Source organism: Bubalus kerabau, chromosome 17, assembly GCF_029407905.1.
Source record: "Bubalus kerabau isolate K-KA32 ecotype Philippines breed swamp buffalo chromosome 17, PCC_UOA_SB_1v2, whole genome shotgun sequence".
Taxonomy (NCBI): Eukaryota; Metazoa; Chordata; class Mammalia; order Artiodactyla; family Bovidae; genus Bubalus; species Bubalus kerabau.
Window position 1 is genome coordinate 61,834,530 of NC_073640.1, and position 17,819 is coordinate 61,852,348.

General features: G+C 42.6%; 1 protein-coding gene and 1 pseudogene across 11 annotated transcripts in view; one reads left to right on the plus strand and one right to left on the minus strand.

The window, feature by feature from the left end:
• Positions 1-17,819, plus strand: part of LOC129631708 (zinc finger protein 665-like) — a 41,307-nt gene that overhangs the window by 4,738 nt on the left and 18,750 nt on the right. For 8 of the 11 annotated variants that reach the window (XR_008704154.1, XR_008704155.1, XR_008704156.1 and 5 more), the window contains one exon: positions 13,092-13,173. The exons of 1 other annotated variant lie outside the window; for it this stretch is intronic. Coding sequence is in view for 2 of the 10 variants with exons in the window: in XM_055552890.1 (XP_055408865.1) it covers positions 13,159-13,173 (15 nt within the window). In the remaining 8 variants the exon portion in view is untranslated. Of the gene's footprint in view, positions 1-11,732; positions 11,812-13,091; positions 13,174-17,819 lie in introns of all 11 variants that reach the window. 2 more of the 11 variants (XR_008704158.1, XR_008704160.1) reach the window with 2 other exon arrangements.
• On the minus strand, positions 17,167-17,557 carry LOC129632063 (ATP synthase F(0) complex subunit C2, mitochondrial-like; annotated as a pseudogene).

Consider the following 17,819-nt stretch of genomic DNA (forward strand, 5'->3'; position numbering starts at 1 on the left):
CTTTTTGAGAATCTTGTAATGCCTGTTGAGTAAAGTTAGTTAAAGCATCCACTCGTAGCATAACATCTGTAGTTCCCAAAGAGGGAACAAAGACTTCAGCCAAATAATCGTACCAGTGAAATACAGACCTTGCCCACCGAGTTTTAAGGTGGTGTAAATTAGCAGGCTTTTCTGGAAGCTCTGAAAACATAAAGCCGTGAGTAAAGGCTAGACCCAGGGTGCATCTCCCTATCCAACCAAGGGGAAGCCATGGCCATAGGTGAGAGCCGCATATCCAATAGGTCCCGTTTGGAGCAAGCCAGCTGAGATATCCAGTCCCAATTAGTGCCTGGCCAGACAAAGGGAGGACCTGATTTGGGGTTGGAAAACACGGGAATGATTACGTTGCATATTTCCTGAGGCAAAAATCCCAATTGTTTCCAATCATTGTAATTAAGTTGTTGGCTAACTTTTGGGGATGGCTCTGTTTGTTCCCAGCATATAGGGGCAGTAGATACTAGACGTCCTTTTTCAGGAGTTAGCCATATAACCTCATCCCATATTTGATAAACATCAGGTAAAAAACCATTAGATCCAGACCCATTTGTGTTATGTGTAGCACAATAGTCATTGAACCGAGACAATGTATAATCAAAATTAAAAGTCACGTTATGTCCATAGTTAAAGTACAAAGTGTTGCACCAGTCCATTTTAGGGTTGGTAGATGTCATCAGATGAAGAAGAGGCATCAAATACGATTGTTGTCAAAAGTATTAGCAGACTTGGAGAAAGTCTTTTTCTTGAAGTGGAGATGTCCACCACAGGAAGCCTTTCACTGATGAAGAGGGGAGCGCTCCGCAGACCCAGCAGTTAGACCAATTGTGGAATGCAGCATAGGGGTGAGCCCAGGACAGGAAGGCATTGTCTTGAGGATCAAACGGCACACTCAGGATTTTTGGAGTCATCAGAAGTAGGCTTACCTAGATTACAGGCCTATCTGAAAAGTACAAAGTCAGAACATAGAAAGTAAAGACATAAAATGAAGTCACTCAGTTCTGGTCAGGGTGCCACCTCTTAACTCAAGTGTGATGTACCCACGAATCAATTCCTGGCACTTTGACAGCTGTGGGAGAAGAAAGAATAACCTGGTAAGGGCCTTCCCAGAGGGGCTCAAGGAATGGGCCCCCAGATCCCAATGTTTTTATGAGGACCTCGGTTCCTGGCTCAAATAGAGGCTTGCTTGACTCAGAGGCTGGGTCAGGAGTCGTCTCTCGGAGTTCTGTTAATGCCTGTTGAAAAGCTGAGAGCTGAGTTACATAACTAGTTAATTCCAAGGCTTCAGGGTCTATAACGATGTCTGTGCACAAGAAAGGCCTTCCATAAATAGATTCAAAGGGGGACAGTCCCTCCTTTTTGGGGGCAGTTCGAGCCCTCACTAAAGCTATGGGTAGGACTTTAATCCAATTGTCCTGTATCTCTTGAGTTAATTTGCACAGATGTCTTTTGATAATGTCATTAGCTTTTTCAACCTTTCCTGAAGATTGGGATCTCCCAATCTTTATCAGTGTAAATGATATTCTATTTCTAGAGCTTTAGATACCCCCTGAGTTACAGCAGATTTAAAGGTGGAGCCATTGTCACTCTGAAGGCTCCGTGACAGCCCAAACCTGGGGATAATTTCATGGATTAAAATCTTTTGAACTTCCTTAGTCTGCTCACTATGACAGGGAAAAGCCTCAATCCATCCAGTAAAAGTATCTACCCAAACTTGTAAGGAAGAATATCAAATAGTTTTTGGCATATGAGTAAAATCAATTTCCCAGGCCTCTCCGGGAGACTTTCCACTTCGTTGTAATCCAGATATGGCTAGGTTCTCAGTCTTTGGGTTATTTTTCTGACAAACCTCACACCTTTTGATATGTTCTTTAAAGTTTTCATTACGTTTTTACCTTCAAACAAACAAGAAGCCATTTGGTAAGTACTCTCTGCACCCAAATGAAAACTCTGGTGTAAACCCTTAAGAATTTTCCATTGAGCATTTTCAGGAATTATTAATCGTCCATCCTCGGACTGTAACCATCCATTATCTGTAATCTTAGTTCTTCTTTTCTCATATCTTTCTAATTCTTCCTCAGTATATTGTGTTTTTTCCTGTTCCACAGGACCTGTCCAGATCAAAGGCCTCTGCACTGAAGGGGTTTTCTAAAGTGCTGCTTTTCTGGCTTGGCAGTCAGCCAGCTGATTACCTTCAGCTGCTTTACTCCCATCCCTGCTGTGCCCTTTGCAATGCATAACAGCTTCTTCTTTAGGACAATATATAGCAGTTAAAAGTCTCTGGATGTCTCTGAAATGCATAATAGGTTCTCCTGTTGCTGTTTTAAACTTTCGTTCCATATTGCAGCATGAGCATGTAAAGTCAAAGAAGCATACTTAGAATCCATGTAGATATTTACTAGCTGCCCTTTGCTTAACTCTCCAGCTTGGGTCAGAGCCACAAGCTCTGCTAACTGAGCACTGGTTCCCTGGGGGAGAGATTTTGTTTTTGAAACCTATTCAGCAGTCACCAAGGTGTAACCTGCTTTATGCTTTCCATCCCAAACAAAAGAGCTGCCATCTGTAAATATTTCCATGTCAGGATTGTCTAATGGGGTATCCATTAGATGCTCCCAAGCTGCATAGTTTAAAGTTAGAAATTGGGAACAATCGTGATCAGGTGTTGCATTTTCCTTCTCAGGAAGGAAAGTGGCAGGATTTAAATTTCCACAAACTTTAAGCTTAGTTACTGGTCCTTCTAACAACAATGACTGATGTTTAAGAAGTCTACTGTCTGTCATCCAAATGTTAACCTTAGAATTTAAGATTCCACTCACATCATGAGAAGTCAGTACAGTAAGATTTCATCCATTAATTATTTTTAAAGCTTCAGGTGCTAATAAAGCTGCTGCTCCAATTACTCTTAGGCAGTGGGGCGACCCACGTGAAATTACATCTGATTTTCTGCTTAGAAAAGCAATAGGTTGCTGGTGTGGGCCTCAGGCTTCTGTCAAAATTCCCAAGGCCATACCTTTTCTTTCAGTGACAAATTAAATCCTGACACTGTGGGCAAGCTCAAAATGGGAGCTTGCAGGAGGGCAGTCTGAAGAACCTTAAAAAGCCTTTTGAGTATCTGGAGACCAAACCAGTTTGTCTGTTGGGGCCTGCTGAGTTTCAGCTCTAAGTTTATATAAAGGTCGGGCAAGTTCCCCATAACCGGGAATCCAGATATGACAGTAATCTGTGATTCCCAGAAATCTTCTCAATTGTCTTAAAGTCATAGGTAGGGGATGATTTAGTACGGGTTTAATTTTCTCAGGGCCTATGGCCCTAGTCTCTTCTGATATGATTAGACCCAGATATCTAACCTATGCTTGACAAAGCTGAGCCTTTTCTCTTGATGCCTTATAACTGCAGCCTGCCAGAAAGTTTAAGAAATCTTCTGAGTCTCCTGAACAAGCTTCTTCTGTATCAACACAGAGCAAAATATCATCAACGTATTGTAACACCACCACTTCAGAGGTATAAAAGTTTGGTAGATCCTGTGACAAACTTTTCCAAATAAGTGATGACTGTCACGAAATCCCTGGGGCAAAACTGTCCAGGTTAACTGAGAAGCTGGGTGCGTAGGGTCTTCAAAGGCAAATAGAAATTGACTTTCTTCCACCAAAGGCACAGCATAGAAAGCATCTTTCAAATCAATTACTGAGAAATATTTGGCTCGTTCAGGAATTTCAGACAATGGAGTATAAGGATCAGGCACCACGGGTTGTAAAGGAACTACAGCCTCATTTATTATTTGTAAATCTTGAACTAGTCTCCATTTACCATTTGATTTCTTTATACCCAAAATAGGAGTGTTACATGGACTGTTACAGGGAACTAATAGTCCCCGAACCTTTAAATTTTCGATGATGGGTTTTAACCCTTCCTTCACCTCAGGTTTCAGTGGATACTGCTTCTTATGTGGAAATAAGTGTGGGTCTTTGAGCTTGACAACTACAGGAATAGCATTTTGTGCTCGAGCCGCAGATTTTCCATCAGCCCATACTCTAGGATTTATATTTTGTTCAACTAAAGGGAGAGAAAGGGAGGGCTCCATATTTATGAAAACAGAGGCTTGGACCTTGTTCTGTATCAGTTCAGTTCAGCTGCTCAGTTGTGTCTGACTCTTTGTGACCCCATGAATCGCAGCCCGCCAGGCCTCCCTGTCCATCACCAACTCCTGGAGTTCACTCAGACTCATGTCCATCGAGTCAGTGATGACATCCAGCCATCTCATCCTGTCTTCCCCTTCTCCTTCTGCCCCCAATCCCTCCCTGCAACAGAGTCTTTTCCAATGAGTCAACTCTTCGCATGAGTTGGCCAAAGTACTGGAGTTTCAGCTTTAGCATCATTCCTTCCAAAGAAATCCCGAGGCTGATCTCCTTCAGAATGGACTGGATGGATCTCCTTGCAGTCCAAGGGACTCTCAAAAGTCTTCTCCAACACCACAGTTCAAAAGCATCAATTCTTTGGCTCACCCTTCTTCATAGTCCAACTCTCACATCCATACATGACCACAGGAAAAACCGTAGCCTTGACTAGACGGACCTTTGTTTGCAAAGTAATGTCTCTGCTTTTGAATATGCTGTCTAGGTTGGTCATTACTTTCCTTCCAAGGAATAAGCGTCTTTTAATTTCATGGCTGCAGTCACCATCTGCAGTGATTTTGGAGCCCCCAAAAATAAAGTCTGACACTGTTTCCACTGTTTCCCCATCTATTTCCCATGAAGTGATGGGACCGGATGCCATGATCTTCATTTTCTGAATGTTGAGCTTTAGGCCAACTTTTTCATTCTCCACTTTCGCTTTCATCAAGAGGCTTTTTAGTTCTTCACTTTCTGCCATAAGGGTGATGTCATCTGCATATCTGAAGTTATTGATACTTCTCCCAGCAATATTGATTCCAGCTTGTGCTTCTTCCAGCCCAGAGTTTCTCATGATGTACTCTGCATATAAGTTAAATAAGCAGGGTGACAATATACAGCCTTGACGTACTCCTTTTCCTATTTGGAAGCAGTCTGTTGTTCCATGTCCAGTTCTAACTGTTGCTTCCTGACCTGCATATAGGTTTCTTAAGAAGCAGGTCAGGTGATCTGGTATGCCCGTGTCTTTCAGAATTTTCCACAGTTGATTGTGACCCACACAGTCAAAGGCTTTGGCATAGTCAATAAAGCATAAATAGATGTTTTTCTGGAACTCTCTTGCTTTTTCGATGATCCAGAGGATGTTGGCAATTTGATCTCTGTTCCTCTGCCTTTTCTAAAACCAGCTTGAACATCAGGAAGTTCACAGTTCACATATTGCTGAAGCCTGGCTTGGAGAATTTTGAGCATTACTTTACTAGCGTGTGGGATGAGTGCAATTGTGCGGTAGTTTGAGCATTTTTTGGCATTGCCTTTCTTTGAGATCGGAATGAAAACTGATCAGTATATTCCTCCCCAAAGGGGTGATGGAGACTCTGGCACAATCAGAAACTTGTTTGAAAATAGCACAGAATCTCAGTTATAGCATAAAGAATAACTGAAATAATACCCTTTGGCTCGTCCAGACAGTCCCATCACGGAAGCGGATCGGGAAGGAAGTGGGCCAGGGGATTCAGTAAACACGGAGTAAGTTGCCCCAGTATCTAAAAGGAAATCGACAGATTGGCCCCCCACAGTTATTAAAACTTGGGGTTCCTCAGGTGTAATTAGGACGGGAGCTTGTGTGGGGGCCCCCAGGCACCTTCAGTCATGATTGTCTTGAGAGTCTGACCGCAGGTATCATTATGACAACACAGTATTTTAAGAGAAACCTCCTTTTAAGTTTGTATAGAGAAGGAAAAAAATATCGCTAGTTTGTTTCCTCCTGCCGCTTAAGAGAGATAAAAATGTCTGACACTTGCAGCCTATTTCCTCCATTTGGAGACGCCCTGGCCTTCCTGCCTGTTACCCTCTCAAGATCGTGTAATAAAACAGACATATTTTCAACTGTGGTTTTACCAAAGACATGAATTGTGTGTATGTTGTTATGTGTGCACACACAAATGGATATTTCTGGTCTCAGCTCTTTACCAGAGAATAACGGAGGTATGACATTAGATCTTATGAAATTAAAGGCATTTCTTTGAGAAATGGGAAAATAAAAGAACATTGAATATGATAAAACCAACAAAATAAAATGCTTCTACCGGAGTCCAACTCCAGCAGCCAGGGATTCAACCTGAAGGGGTGAGCGGTGTCGGCGCGAAACGAGACAGCCTCTCAGTTTTCTTGGACTACCTATTTATTTCAAGCTTCTGATTCTCTTTTATACTTTTACAAAAACATTAGGTCAGGGGTTTGACATTTTCTGTTCCCCCTGACCCAGATTTGTTGTCTCCATAAATCATTGTTGCCCCTCAAAAGGAGTTCTTGCCTCAGCGATTCTCTTATTTACTTCTTCTCTAGTGTCCTTATGAATACGTTGTAACTCATGCTAATGTCTGGGCTGCATACCACATGCCTCAGTTTATTTCTAATCTTTCTAAGTCCTGTTTGCCACTAGTATCCTGGCTCACTATTTCTTAGAAAGGGCTTCTAGCTATTAATATCTCTAAAGTCCCTAATCTGTATAAGCTATAATAGAATATGCTAAGATTACAACATTCCTTAAATCTTTAGCTTCTATTTTAAATATTCCTAAGCCCTAAATTCAGCAAACCCCTTTGCCAAAAACACTTTCCTTACAAATAGGCTTCAGATAGCAATCCCTCCCATGGCCTCAAGCTGCGGCCTGTGTGCTCACCCTGGAACACTCTTTTGTAAAAGTCCTTGAACAAATGTCAGTGATTAACTTTATGAATTATTCGCTGAGCACAGCTGCAGAAGGCTTTGTGCCTTCTCATGCAGTACTCTTGCCTGGAAAATCCATGGACAGAGGAGCCTGGTAGGCTGCAGTCCATGGGGTTGCTAAGAGTCGGACACGACTGAGCGACTTCACTTTCACTTTTCTCTTTCGTGCATTGGAGAAGGAAATGGCAACCCACTCCAGTGTTCTTGCCTCTAGAATCCCAGGGATGGCGGAGCCTGGTGGGCTGCCATCTATGGGGTGACACAGAGTCGAACACAACTGAAGCGACTCAGCATTAGAATGCGCCTCTCAAGAATAGTAAGCACCTTAATATTCTTTTCAGTCAACTCAGATGAGGAAAGGAAAAAGCAAGTCAGAATCACAAAGCCTAACCTCTTCATCCCGGTTCTGTGCCTGCGGGACAAAGAGAAGGGATTGGGGCCGTGCCTCCATTTTGTCAGTAATGCCTAACGTGGCTCCCAACATGCTTCATTCTTTCCTTTCAAAAAAAGAAAAAGAAAAAAAAAACACAACACCTAATTTAACTGGTTAGTCTAGTGGTCTGTTTTCTCCATTCTCTATGATCAGTGAAAAAAAAAAGTGATCTGTGTGGTGATGTGAAGATGTTTCCCTCAGGTCCCTTTTTGACTTTTCTGTGCAAATGAGGAAGGATGGACTGGATTGACCTGGAACCTTCCAACAGAGCCTCTCTATTCATAATGAAAAAGATTGCTCAGATCCTATTTCTAAGCTGAACCGTTACACTGTTTTTTGTACCAGTGGATATATATTTGCAATTCTGTATTTTTAAAATATTTTACTGCAATCTTATAATGAAGAACTACGTGCTTGGTATCATCACTTTGACTCAATCTTGAAAGAAAAGTTTCTTTTGCTCAGATACATGACAGATGTTCCTGGTCTTAAATGGGATGGGCAATAAGGACAAACTTGGCCCCCTTGCCCTTCAGCCTCCCATTTCATTATTCAGTTATACCCAGTTCTCTTCACTCAGCTCAGACCTTCTCATAAACGGCTTCTCTCTGGGCCTGAGGGAGCCCACTTGTAACATGGAGATGAGAGACTAGACCGGAAACTCTGAGCGTGAGCAACACTGACCCCTGAAATGATTAGCCAAATTGGCTGTGTGTCTGTGTGTGGCAGTTCTGGTTTGGAGGGAGTGTCTGGTGGTAATTAGAATTTTAAATAGATCCCAGTCCTCCCTGAATGAAAAACGAAAAGGAAAACTGTAGGATGGAGGCAGGATCACAGGCTCAGAATTAGATGACTTCTATGAATAAGGCTAAATCTGAAGGGAGATTTTTTTTTTACATCCTGACGTTCAGACCTCCACTGGCTTTCATTTGTTCTTGGGACAAAAGCTTGACTCCTCGCTGTGGCTCCACAGCCCTCTCTCAAGCTCAGGGCCCTGTCAGTGTCTCAAGTCTCATCCCTGGAGCTGACCCTTTGCTCATGGTTCAGCCTGTCTTGGTCTCATTTACCTTTTCTCTGTTTCCAAATACCAAAACCATTTCTGTCTGACTTTGTAGTTCCTTTTCTCACCTTCAGGTCACCCTGGCTCAGGCCCTTTGTCACCCTTCAAGTCTAGGCTCAGAGAGGTCTTCCCATCCCCTCCTAACAGTCTCTCTCACGTTACCCAGGTTTATTGCCTCTGTATCAGTTGCCCTCAGCAGAAATTACTGCCCTTCTTCAAGGGTTATTTTGAGTCCTTCCTGGTTCCCCTCTTTTTAGGGCTCATAGTGTTCCTCTTCTTCCCAGCGTGGCTGCAGTACCTGATACCGAAAATGTCTTTAGATGACAGGACTATGGGTTGGTCTGAATAATCCTCAGGGAAGACCAAGAGAACAGGGCAGGTGATGAAGATGTTTCCCATGTTCTGCACATTTCAGCTGTAATTGATCTTTACCCCATGTGACTATTTAATTACTCAAAAGATGAGCCAAGAAATATAGGAAGTCCTGAAAAGCCCTACAGAACTGGTGTCCTCAAGCAGTGGGCTAAGATGTCCCCATGTTTAGTCTGCTGGGTTTAGTCCTCTGCAGCCCCCAGATCTAAGCTCTGTCCATCCAGGACCAGTCACCATCGTGGACAGCAGCTTTGCCATCTAGGAGTTCATGTGCTCAGTGTCAGCGATTGTGATTTCAGCGCACTGAGGATGAGCAGAAATCCAAAACCTAATGGGGCAGGAAGGGGACGCTCCCCCCCCCCCCCACTCCCCCCAAGAGGTAGAATATTTTCCAAGTAGGTGTAGGTGGAGAAAACAGGAGATAGTGAGGCCTGGAGACCCTTGCTTTGAGACTTCCTCATCACAAATGCCTTTGTACGTGACTCCATAATGTCCCCAGGTGGTGGCAGACTTTCCCAGGAGGGCCAGTTTCTTGATTTTCATACTGAATGTGCAGTGTCCTTTGGGTGGTAGTATGTGTGCACACGTCTTGTGATCCCCTTTGCCAAGAAACCCCTGTGTGCTTTAGTCTTGCTTAGTCCAATCATGCAGGGAGGAGAGGTAGACAAATGGGGAAAGTGGAGGGAGCCTGGTGGGGTCTGCAGGAGGCTTGGGGCAGTACTTGGGAGCATCAGGGTGAGCCCAGTGAATGGAGCGTGCGCCCATCCCAAGTGTAGTTGCAGGGACAAGGCAGGTGTGGATCTGTTGGAAAAGAATGTCTCAGTTCAGGTTGCAGAACCTGGAAGCGGGTTTGTTGGAGAGCCCGCATGGAATGGTTTGAGGTTCCAGTGCTTAGCTTGTGTTCCTGGGACAGCAGTGCTGAGGCTGACACTTGGCCTGTGCAGGTTTGATTTGACAACTCGTGACCACACGTGAGCAGCAATGAAGGACGTGGAATTCAGCCAAGAGAAGTCTTTTCCAGTGTTAGAACTGTGGCCTGGGATGAGCCTGCAGACACCTGTGGGTGCAGGAGGATGGGAGCCTTGGGCTTGAGGAGCTGGTTCTAGCAGGTGCCCCCAGCATCCACTCCACTCCCTGGCTTTTGTTGGCTCTTTTAGCAGGCAGGCACCATAGAGTAACAGGGAACATCTCAGGTCATTTTTTGCATTAACTTTGGTATCATTGTGTACTTGGGGTTGCCGGTGAAGAAAGGTTCATGTGCATTTGGGAAGATACCAAGAGAATCTGGAGTGTTTCCTTGGAAGATGCTGAGGTCTCAGTGGGCCATGTGGATCATTGGAATGATCCGTCTTTTTCATAGTCTTTGGAGATTTCGATGTTTGACCTGGATCACTCACTAAATGAAAATATGGTGTCTTGTGTCTGTGGATCCTTGGGTGTCCTCTTTTGTATTTTGCCTCATGCGTGAGTTATCAGGGCTTGGAATGCTTTGTGTTTGTATAAGAGGGTCCGAGGCTCATTGTGGGCTCTGTGGACACTCTGTTGGACACCATGAAAGTTTGTAAGTTTGTTTGAGTCCTGCTGGGAAAATAGGAGTACTAAGGTTAAGATCACAGAATGCTTGTTATAAGGTGGTCCTGCTCGGTAGGGATCTCTGGGCCCAACCTGAGAAGAGTCATAAAGTCCTGTGACGTAGGGGAGGATGTCTCCAAAAAATCAGAGGGCAGCGATGCCACAGTGATCTGCAGCCTGGAGGCTTGTCCTCTAGAAGATGCAGCTGCAACTGTCTTGCTGCCAAGCTGCATTCTCTGTTATCCACTCCTGTCCCTCCCCAAATAAGCACACATACAGGCACAGTACAGAAAACACAGAATCTTAACTGCACTGTTGATGGTAATGTAAATGGTACTGCTATGTGGGAAAATAAAATGGAAGTTCCTTAACAAATTAATATAGAACAGGCCTGCTGCTGCTGCTAAGTCGCTTCAGTTGTGTCTGACTCTGTGCGACCCTATAGACGGAAACCCACTACGCTCCCCCGTCCCTGGGACTCTCCAGGCATGAACACTGGAGTGGGTTGCCATTTCCTTCTCCAATGCATGAAAGCAAAGAGTGAAAGTGAAGTCTCTCAGTCCTGCCCGACTCTTAGCGACCCCATGGACTACAGCCTACCAGGCTCCTCCGTTCATGGGATTTTTCAGGCAAGAGTACTGCAGAGGGGTGCCACTGCCTTCTCCGTTAGAACAGGCCTACAGTCAGTCAAACCCATTTCTGACAGATATCCAAAGGAAAAGCAATCAGTTTTTCAGGGATATGTCCACAGTGCCATGAGTGTGACTGGATTTGCAGTAGCCAAGGCATAGACACAGCCCAGATGTCTCTTGACAAAAGAATAGGTTACAAAAGTGTGGTATAGAAATATTTATTATATACTGTATATTCATGAACTATTTTTTCTCTGTATATAAATATAAAAATCAAGGATCCTGCATTTATGCCAGAATGAATGAACCTAGAGAACATTATGCCAAGTTAAATAAGCCTCACAAAGGAGGACAGACACTATGTGGATACTAGAATTGTCAAACTCATAGAGCCATCAAGTAATAAGGCTGTTACCAGGAGCTGGGTGGAAGGGGAAATGGGGCACTGGTAGTCAAAGAGTAGAGATTTTCAGTTGTAAAATAAGTAAGTTCTGGGGATCTGAGGTACTGCATGCTGCCTGTAGTGTTTCTATATCCTTGAAATTCGCCCAAAGAGAGATAATACAGTGTACTCATAGGTGGACGTGTAACTTACTCGAGTATAATAATTACTCAGTGTATGAGTCTATGACATGATCACTTTGTACACAGTACATTTATACCATTTTTGTTAGTTACACCTTAGTAAGGCTGGGAAAGGAAAAGAGAGTTGGGGGGTGCTTTTCTCCTCTGAATGGTGCTCAGTCCAGGCTTCACGTTTCATTGATGATGCATTTTGCATACACATGTGCCAGAATCCAGCTCTAGCAGCCAGGGAATCAGCCTGAAGAGATGAGCAGTGTCGGGGGAGAATGATGCAGCCTCTGACTCAAGGTACGGGACTGCATGTTTATTTCAAGCTTCAGGTTCTCTTTTATACTTTGACAAAAGCATTAGGTCAGAGGTTTGGCATTTTCAGTTCCCCTCACCCAGATTTATTGCCTCCATAAAACATTGTTGCCCTTCAAACAGAGTTTCTGCTTCAGCGATTCTCTTAGAATCCTGTTTAACTTGTGATTACATTGTAACTCATGCTTATGTCTGGGCTGCATACCACATTCCTCAGTTTATTTCTTATCTTTCTAAATCCCATTTGCCCCTAGCATCCTAAGCTCACTATCTCTTAAAACGGCTTCTAGCTATTAATTTCTCTGAAATTCCTAATCTCTATAAGCTATAGTAAAATATGCTAGCACTACAACATTCCTTAAATTTTTAGCTTCTAACTATTCTTAATTATTCCTAAACCCTAAATTCAGCAAACTTCCTTTGCCATAAACATTTCCCTCACAAATAGATCTCAGATGAGAATCCTTCCCATGGCCTCAAGCTGCAGCCTACGTGCTTATCCTGGAACACTCTTTGTAAAGATCCTTGAACAAATGTCAATGGTTAACTTTATGGTTCTTCTCTGGGCAGAACTGCAGAAGGCTCTGTGCCTTCTCATGCTCCTCTCAAGGACAATAAGCAACTTAACATTCTTTTCAGTCAACTCAACCGAGGAAATGAAAAAAAAAATCAGGGTCACAAGACCTAACTCCTTCATCCGGGTCCATGCCTGCGCGACAAGTAGAGGGGTTTGGGGCCGTGCCTCCATTTTGTCAGTAATGCCTAACGCGGCTCCCGACACACATCTTTTGTACCCTCAGACCAGAGATTCCTCTTCAGGTAGTTTGTGTTGGTCCACAGCTCGAGAGTGTTTAAGATGTCCCAGTTGATTCCAGTCTGGATCCCTCACTGAGCATCAGGACTCTGAGTCCTCCCAGTCCTGAGGGCTGAGATCTGGGCTGAGGAGGGGATGCTCTGTTCTGAGTGGGGATGGATCAGGGCCTGCTGTGTGACCTGAAGGAGATTGCCTGGTCAGCGGAGGTGCCTCCTGCTGCTGTGTACATGAGGCCTCACCAGGAGGGGAGTGTGATCTGAGGCAAAGTGTGGGAAAGTCCCATGTTGGTCTCTCTGCAGGTTTTGACTGTCCTGAGTCCCTCCTGAGACAGTGGCCACAGGGGACTGTCTGTTCCTCGTGGTGAGGGCTTTGCTGTGTGTGTGGTTGGGGCTCAGGAAGGGGATGTGTTGACTCTAAGCATTAAACAGCATGTTTTCAACTTTGATGATAGACCTCTGAAGACTCGTGTTGCCTAGGAAGCCCTGAAGTTAAGGAAGAGAAAGGAAAAGGAGTGAGGCATGGCTCTTTCTCAGGTAAGGTCATATTTAGTCTGTCCTTCCTGAAATGCCCTTCTCTGGACTCGCTAATCGTGTCTGACTCTGGAGTGTCCTGTGTGACTCCTGTACCCTCACACTCACCTGGGGCCTTCCCTCAGGCCCTGTCGTCTCCACTTAGATCCTATCTCCCCATGACCCGGTGACCTGGCCCTTGTGAGGAGGCTCCCCTGGGCACCGTCCTGGGCAGGGCTTCTCACCCACAGGTTGGAGACGGGGTCTCAGTGCTCTTGGGCAGCAGGGATTGCTTAGGGCCTATCTGGATGTGCTGTCTGCTGTCAACCAGGGTAAGGAAACTGCATGTGGAAGTCAGGTGTTAGTATGCACAATAGCTGGTCAAATCTGGGAATCAGATCAATTGAGCCTGTCCTTTCCCTTTTATGTATCTTGACATCCTTGTGAATATACTTTACATATACATGAAGAATTATGTCTGAATACTGTGTTCTGTTCAGTGGGTTTATTTGTCTGTTTTTATACCAGTACCACATCACCTTGATTACCTTGTGATAGGTGTTGAAATAGAAAGACCTCCATCTTCCTTCTTCAAGAGTTTTGCTGTTTGCTCTTTGAATAGTTCTATGACTTTCACCATGTTTTATTCTGCTTCTACAAAGATTGTCATGACAGTTTTATAATGAATTAATTGGTTGATTGATCCTTTGTGTGGTTATTAAAGAATCTTTTTTCATATAGCATGTTTCTTTTGTAATCTTTATGATTTTTACTGATGAATCAATTTGGGGACTTTTAATTTCTTTTTCTCATCTAATTGCTGTAAGGGTTTGAGTGCTTTGTTGAACTTTAGTGCAGAGTGTGCGTCCTTGCCTTCTTCTTAACTTCAGAGGAAAAGCTTTCATTCTTTCCCCATTGTTGTGCTCTTTTCTTAATGACATTTATTATGTTGATGTTGGTATAATGTATTGTTTGTAGTTTGTTGAGTGTTCCACCTTGAAAGGTTGTCAAAGTTTTGTCGAATGGTTTTTTCCTGCATTGAGATGATCCTGTTTTTTTTTTCCCCCTTTAATCTGTTAATGTAGTGTGTCATAATAATTCATTTTTGTATGTTGACTTCTCCTTGCCTTATATGAATAAAATCCGTTTGGTTATGGTGTCAGATCTTTTTATTTATTTATTTAAATTATTTTAATTGAAAGATAATTGCTTTACAGAAGTTGTTGTTTTCTGCCAAATACCAACATGAATCAGCCATAGGTATACATATGTGCCCTCCCTCCCACCTTCCTCCCTATCCCACCCCTGTAGGTTGTTAAAGAGCCCCTGTTTGAGTTCCCTGAGTCAGTCAGCAAATTCACATTGGCTCTCTACTTTATATATGGTAATGTAAGTTTCCATGTTACTCTCTCCATACATCTCACCCACCCTCTCCTTCCTCCCCTCCCACCTCTGTCTCTTCTCTGTGTCTGTTTCTCCAGATCTTTTTAATATGTGTTGAAGTTGGTTTGCGAGTATTTTAATTTTGCATCAGTATTCGTCGGGGGCATTGGTTTCTAGTTTTCCTTTCTTGTGTCTTTGGGAAATCAGCAAACTATTAGAATCATGCTTGCTCCATAGTGGTAATTCTTTTGTAAATGTTTGGTAGAATTTGGTCCTATATTTTTCTTAGAGGTTTCTGACTACTTTTTAAATCTCTCTAGTTATAATGGGCTTCCTTAATGACTCAAATCATAAAGAAACTGCCTGCAGTGCGGGAGACCCAGGTTCTATCCCTGGGTCGGAAGATTCCCTGGAGAAAGGAATGGCTGTCTAGTCCAGTATTCTTGTCTGGAGAAATTCCATGGACAGAGGAGCCTTGTGGGTTACAGTCCATGAGGTCACAAAGAGTCAGACACGACTGAGTGGCTAACACTTTCACTTTCAACACTTCTCACTTTTTTATTTCTTAATAAGTAAAATAGTTGGTATGTTTCTGAGAATTTGCCAGTATCTCCTATATTCTGTCATTTATAGGCATTATGGTCATAGTACTTCCTTATCTTTAGAAACTTTCTTTGACCTCAGTTGTATTCACTCCTGTTTGATATCTGTTTTTAGTTACTTGAATTTTTTTTCTCTTTTCCTTAGTCTAGGTGGGGGTTTTCCTATACAGTTTTTTCAAAACATCAACTCTTGGTTTGTTGATTTTTATATTTTTCTACTTTCTATTGTATCTCTGGTTTAATCTTTCTTATTTACCTGTTTCCTTCTGCTAAACAAGTTTAGTTTGTTTTCCATTTTCCACTTCCTAGAGGTCTAAAAATAGATTTCAGATATCATATCTTTTCTCTTTTTTACTGTAAGCATTTAACAGTTCAGACTTTCCTTTTAGTACAGTGTTCTCTCTGTGTTATAAATTTTGTAATGTTTTCTTTTCGTTTTCATCCATGTATTTAAAAATTTCCATGTGGTTTTTTTCTTAGACCCATTTGTGGTGTCAGAGTGAGCTGTTTAATGTCCACATTTGAGGAATTTTCTTTTCTTCTTGTGTTTATTTCGTTGTTGTCAGGGAAGATACTTTCCTGGTATCAGTCTCTTAAGATGGTTAATTTTGGCCTAACATGTGGTCTCTCATTGAGAATGCTTCATGTGTCCTTGAGATACATGTGTTTTATGCTTTTCTTGGGCCATGTGGTCTATACATGCCTGTTCAATGTTTGCTTCATTTTTCTGAGATATCTAATGTTAGATGTATATATATTTTTACTTGTTACAGCTTTTTGATAAATTGACCATTTTATCATTATACAATATTTATCTCGTTGCAGTTTTTTTTTTCTTCAGTTTATTTTGTCTGATATAACAGTCTCCCCTGCTCTCTTTAGCATGTTCTGTCTTTTTCCACCCTTGCACTTTTCACCTTTCCATGTCCTCACAAATGTGAGTACTACCTGTTTCACCTCTCTGACAAACTCTGTGTCTCTTGCCCTGGGATTTTCCTCCTGTTACTTCCCGAGGCCCCTGCTCATGTGCATCGTATGGTGGTGAAAGACAGGCCCCCTGGACTGCTCCTTTCATGCCACTGTAATTTCAGAAAGAATGTATTGAAAGTTTCCTTCCTATCATGATGTTTCTTGAGATAGTCTTGCTTAATAACTATATTTTTTTCTATATTCTTTTTTGCCATGATTTTTAATTCTCCAAGAAGTTTTTTTACTTTGCTATTGTGATAATTTTTTTTTTGTCATAATCTATGACTCTTCTAATTTCAAATCACTTTTATTAATGGGAAAAAAAAGCAAAGAAAGTCTTTGGCTTCTGTTAATGCCTTGCTATGTAAATTTAAATGGATAAAATTGTATTTGTATCTTTGTATATGGTAATTTTATTATGAATTGAGTTCAAGTATTTTTTTTTTTTTTTTTTTTTTTTTACTGTTTTTACCAGTTTTCTTTTGGTAGCCTAGTATAAAATCCTGTTGACAAACTCAGCTGAGTACAAAGGATACATTTTTATCGTCTGAAAGATGTTGAAATACATGTAAATAAAAGGATGATATAAAATTGTCCAAAAAATCTGTCAAAAGACGAATCCTCTCATGTCAGTTAATTTTTTATAGATAAGCATGCATACATGTGCAAGTCTGTGGTTTAGATAGAATACATCATGATTTAAAAACTACATATCACCTTTTTTTTTTTTTTTTCAGTTGAAATTATGTTATCAGTATAATCTGTGGCCTTGGAGTTTTCTAAACAATCCTGTTAGTGTTTTAAGTAGTAAATTACTAACATTGTGTTTCTGTATCCATGTCTACAATGACCTTTCATGCCATTCCACATTGTTCACCTTGGACTTTTTTTTTTTTTTTTTCATAGTAATACAATATTTATTTGTTTTCCTTCTGTCAAACCCTGAGCCCACCACTTTCCCCAGGCTGCCTGAGGAGTTACAGGAAAGGGAACACACAGGGCAGACACAGGAGAAAGAACTATGGGAGGTGGAACAGCTCCTTCATATCGTGAAGAAGATGAGCTAGACCACCATCAGGCAAAAGAGCCCCATGGCCTTTGAGGGCCAAGCCCATGGCGTAGAAGACCTACTGTTTCAGAGAAGGGTTCCTGGCATAACAGTGATGAAGGTCCCGAACACAGTCCCACTTCCAGCCCCGGAGCCAGCAACCCCTGCTGTGGCAGCTCCAGCTCCAGTGAACTTGGCTGCTGTGTCAGAGTCCCTTGAAATGGCACTGGTTCGAAAGCTGTGGCTAGGAATAAGTGAGATGGTCCGGGGACCTGGGGCTGCCAAGCTGCTGTGGTTCTCATCGATCAGTGTCTCCAGTCCTTCACCACCACTGTGGACAGTGATCACTCAACAGGGAGGAGGTTCTCCCGATCAGGGAGGGCGTAGATTTGGTGCAGGTGTCCATTTTCAAGGGATGAAGGCCCAAGGCCCGAGAGCTGCTCGCCTTGCAGAGAAGACAGAGGGACAGGGAGGAGGCTCACCTTGGACTTCTTTCACATTTTCTTTAGAAGCCCTCTGTCAAAGGACTTTTAATGTTCTCTATATTACTTAACTGTTAGATGCTTAAGCTTCAGTTGCTGAGCCCAAGCTTCTGAGTTAAGCTGCTTCATGTAACATTTCTTACCTTCTTGATCTGAGTCGAGTTTCTCAGAGTGTCTGTGACACAG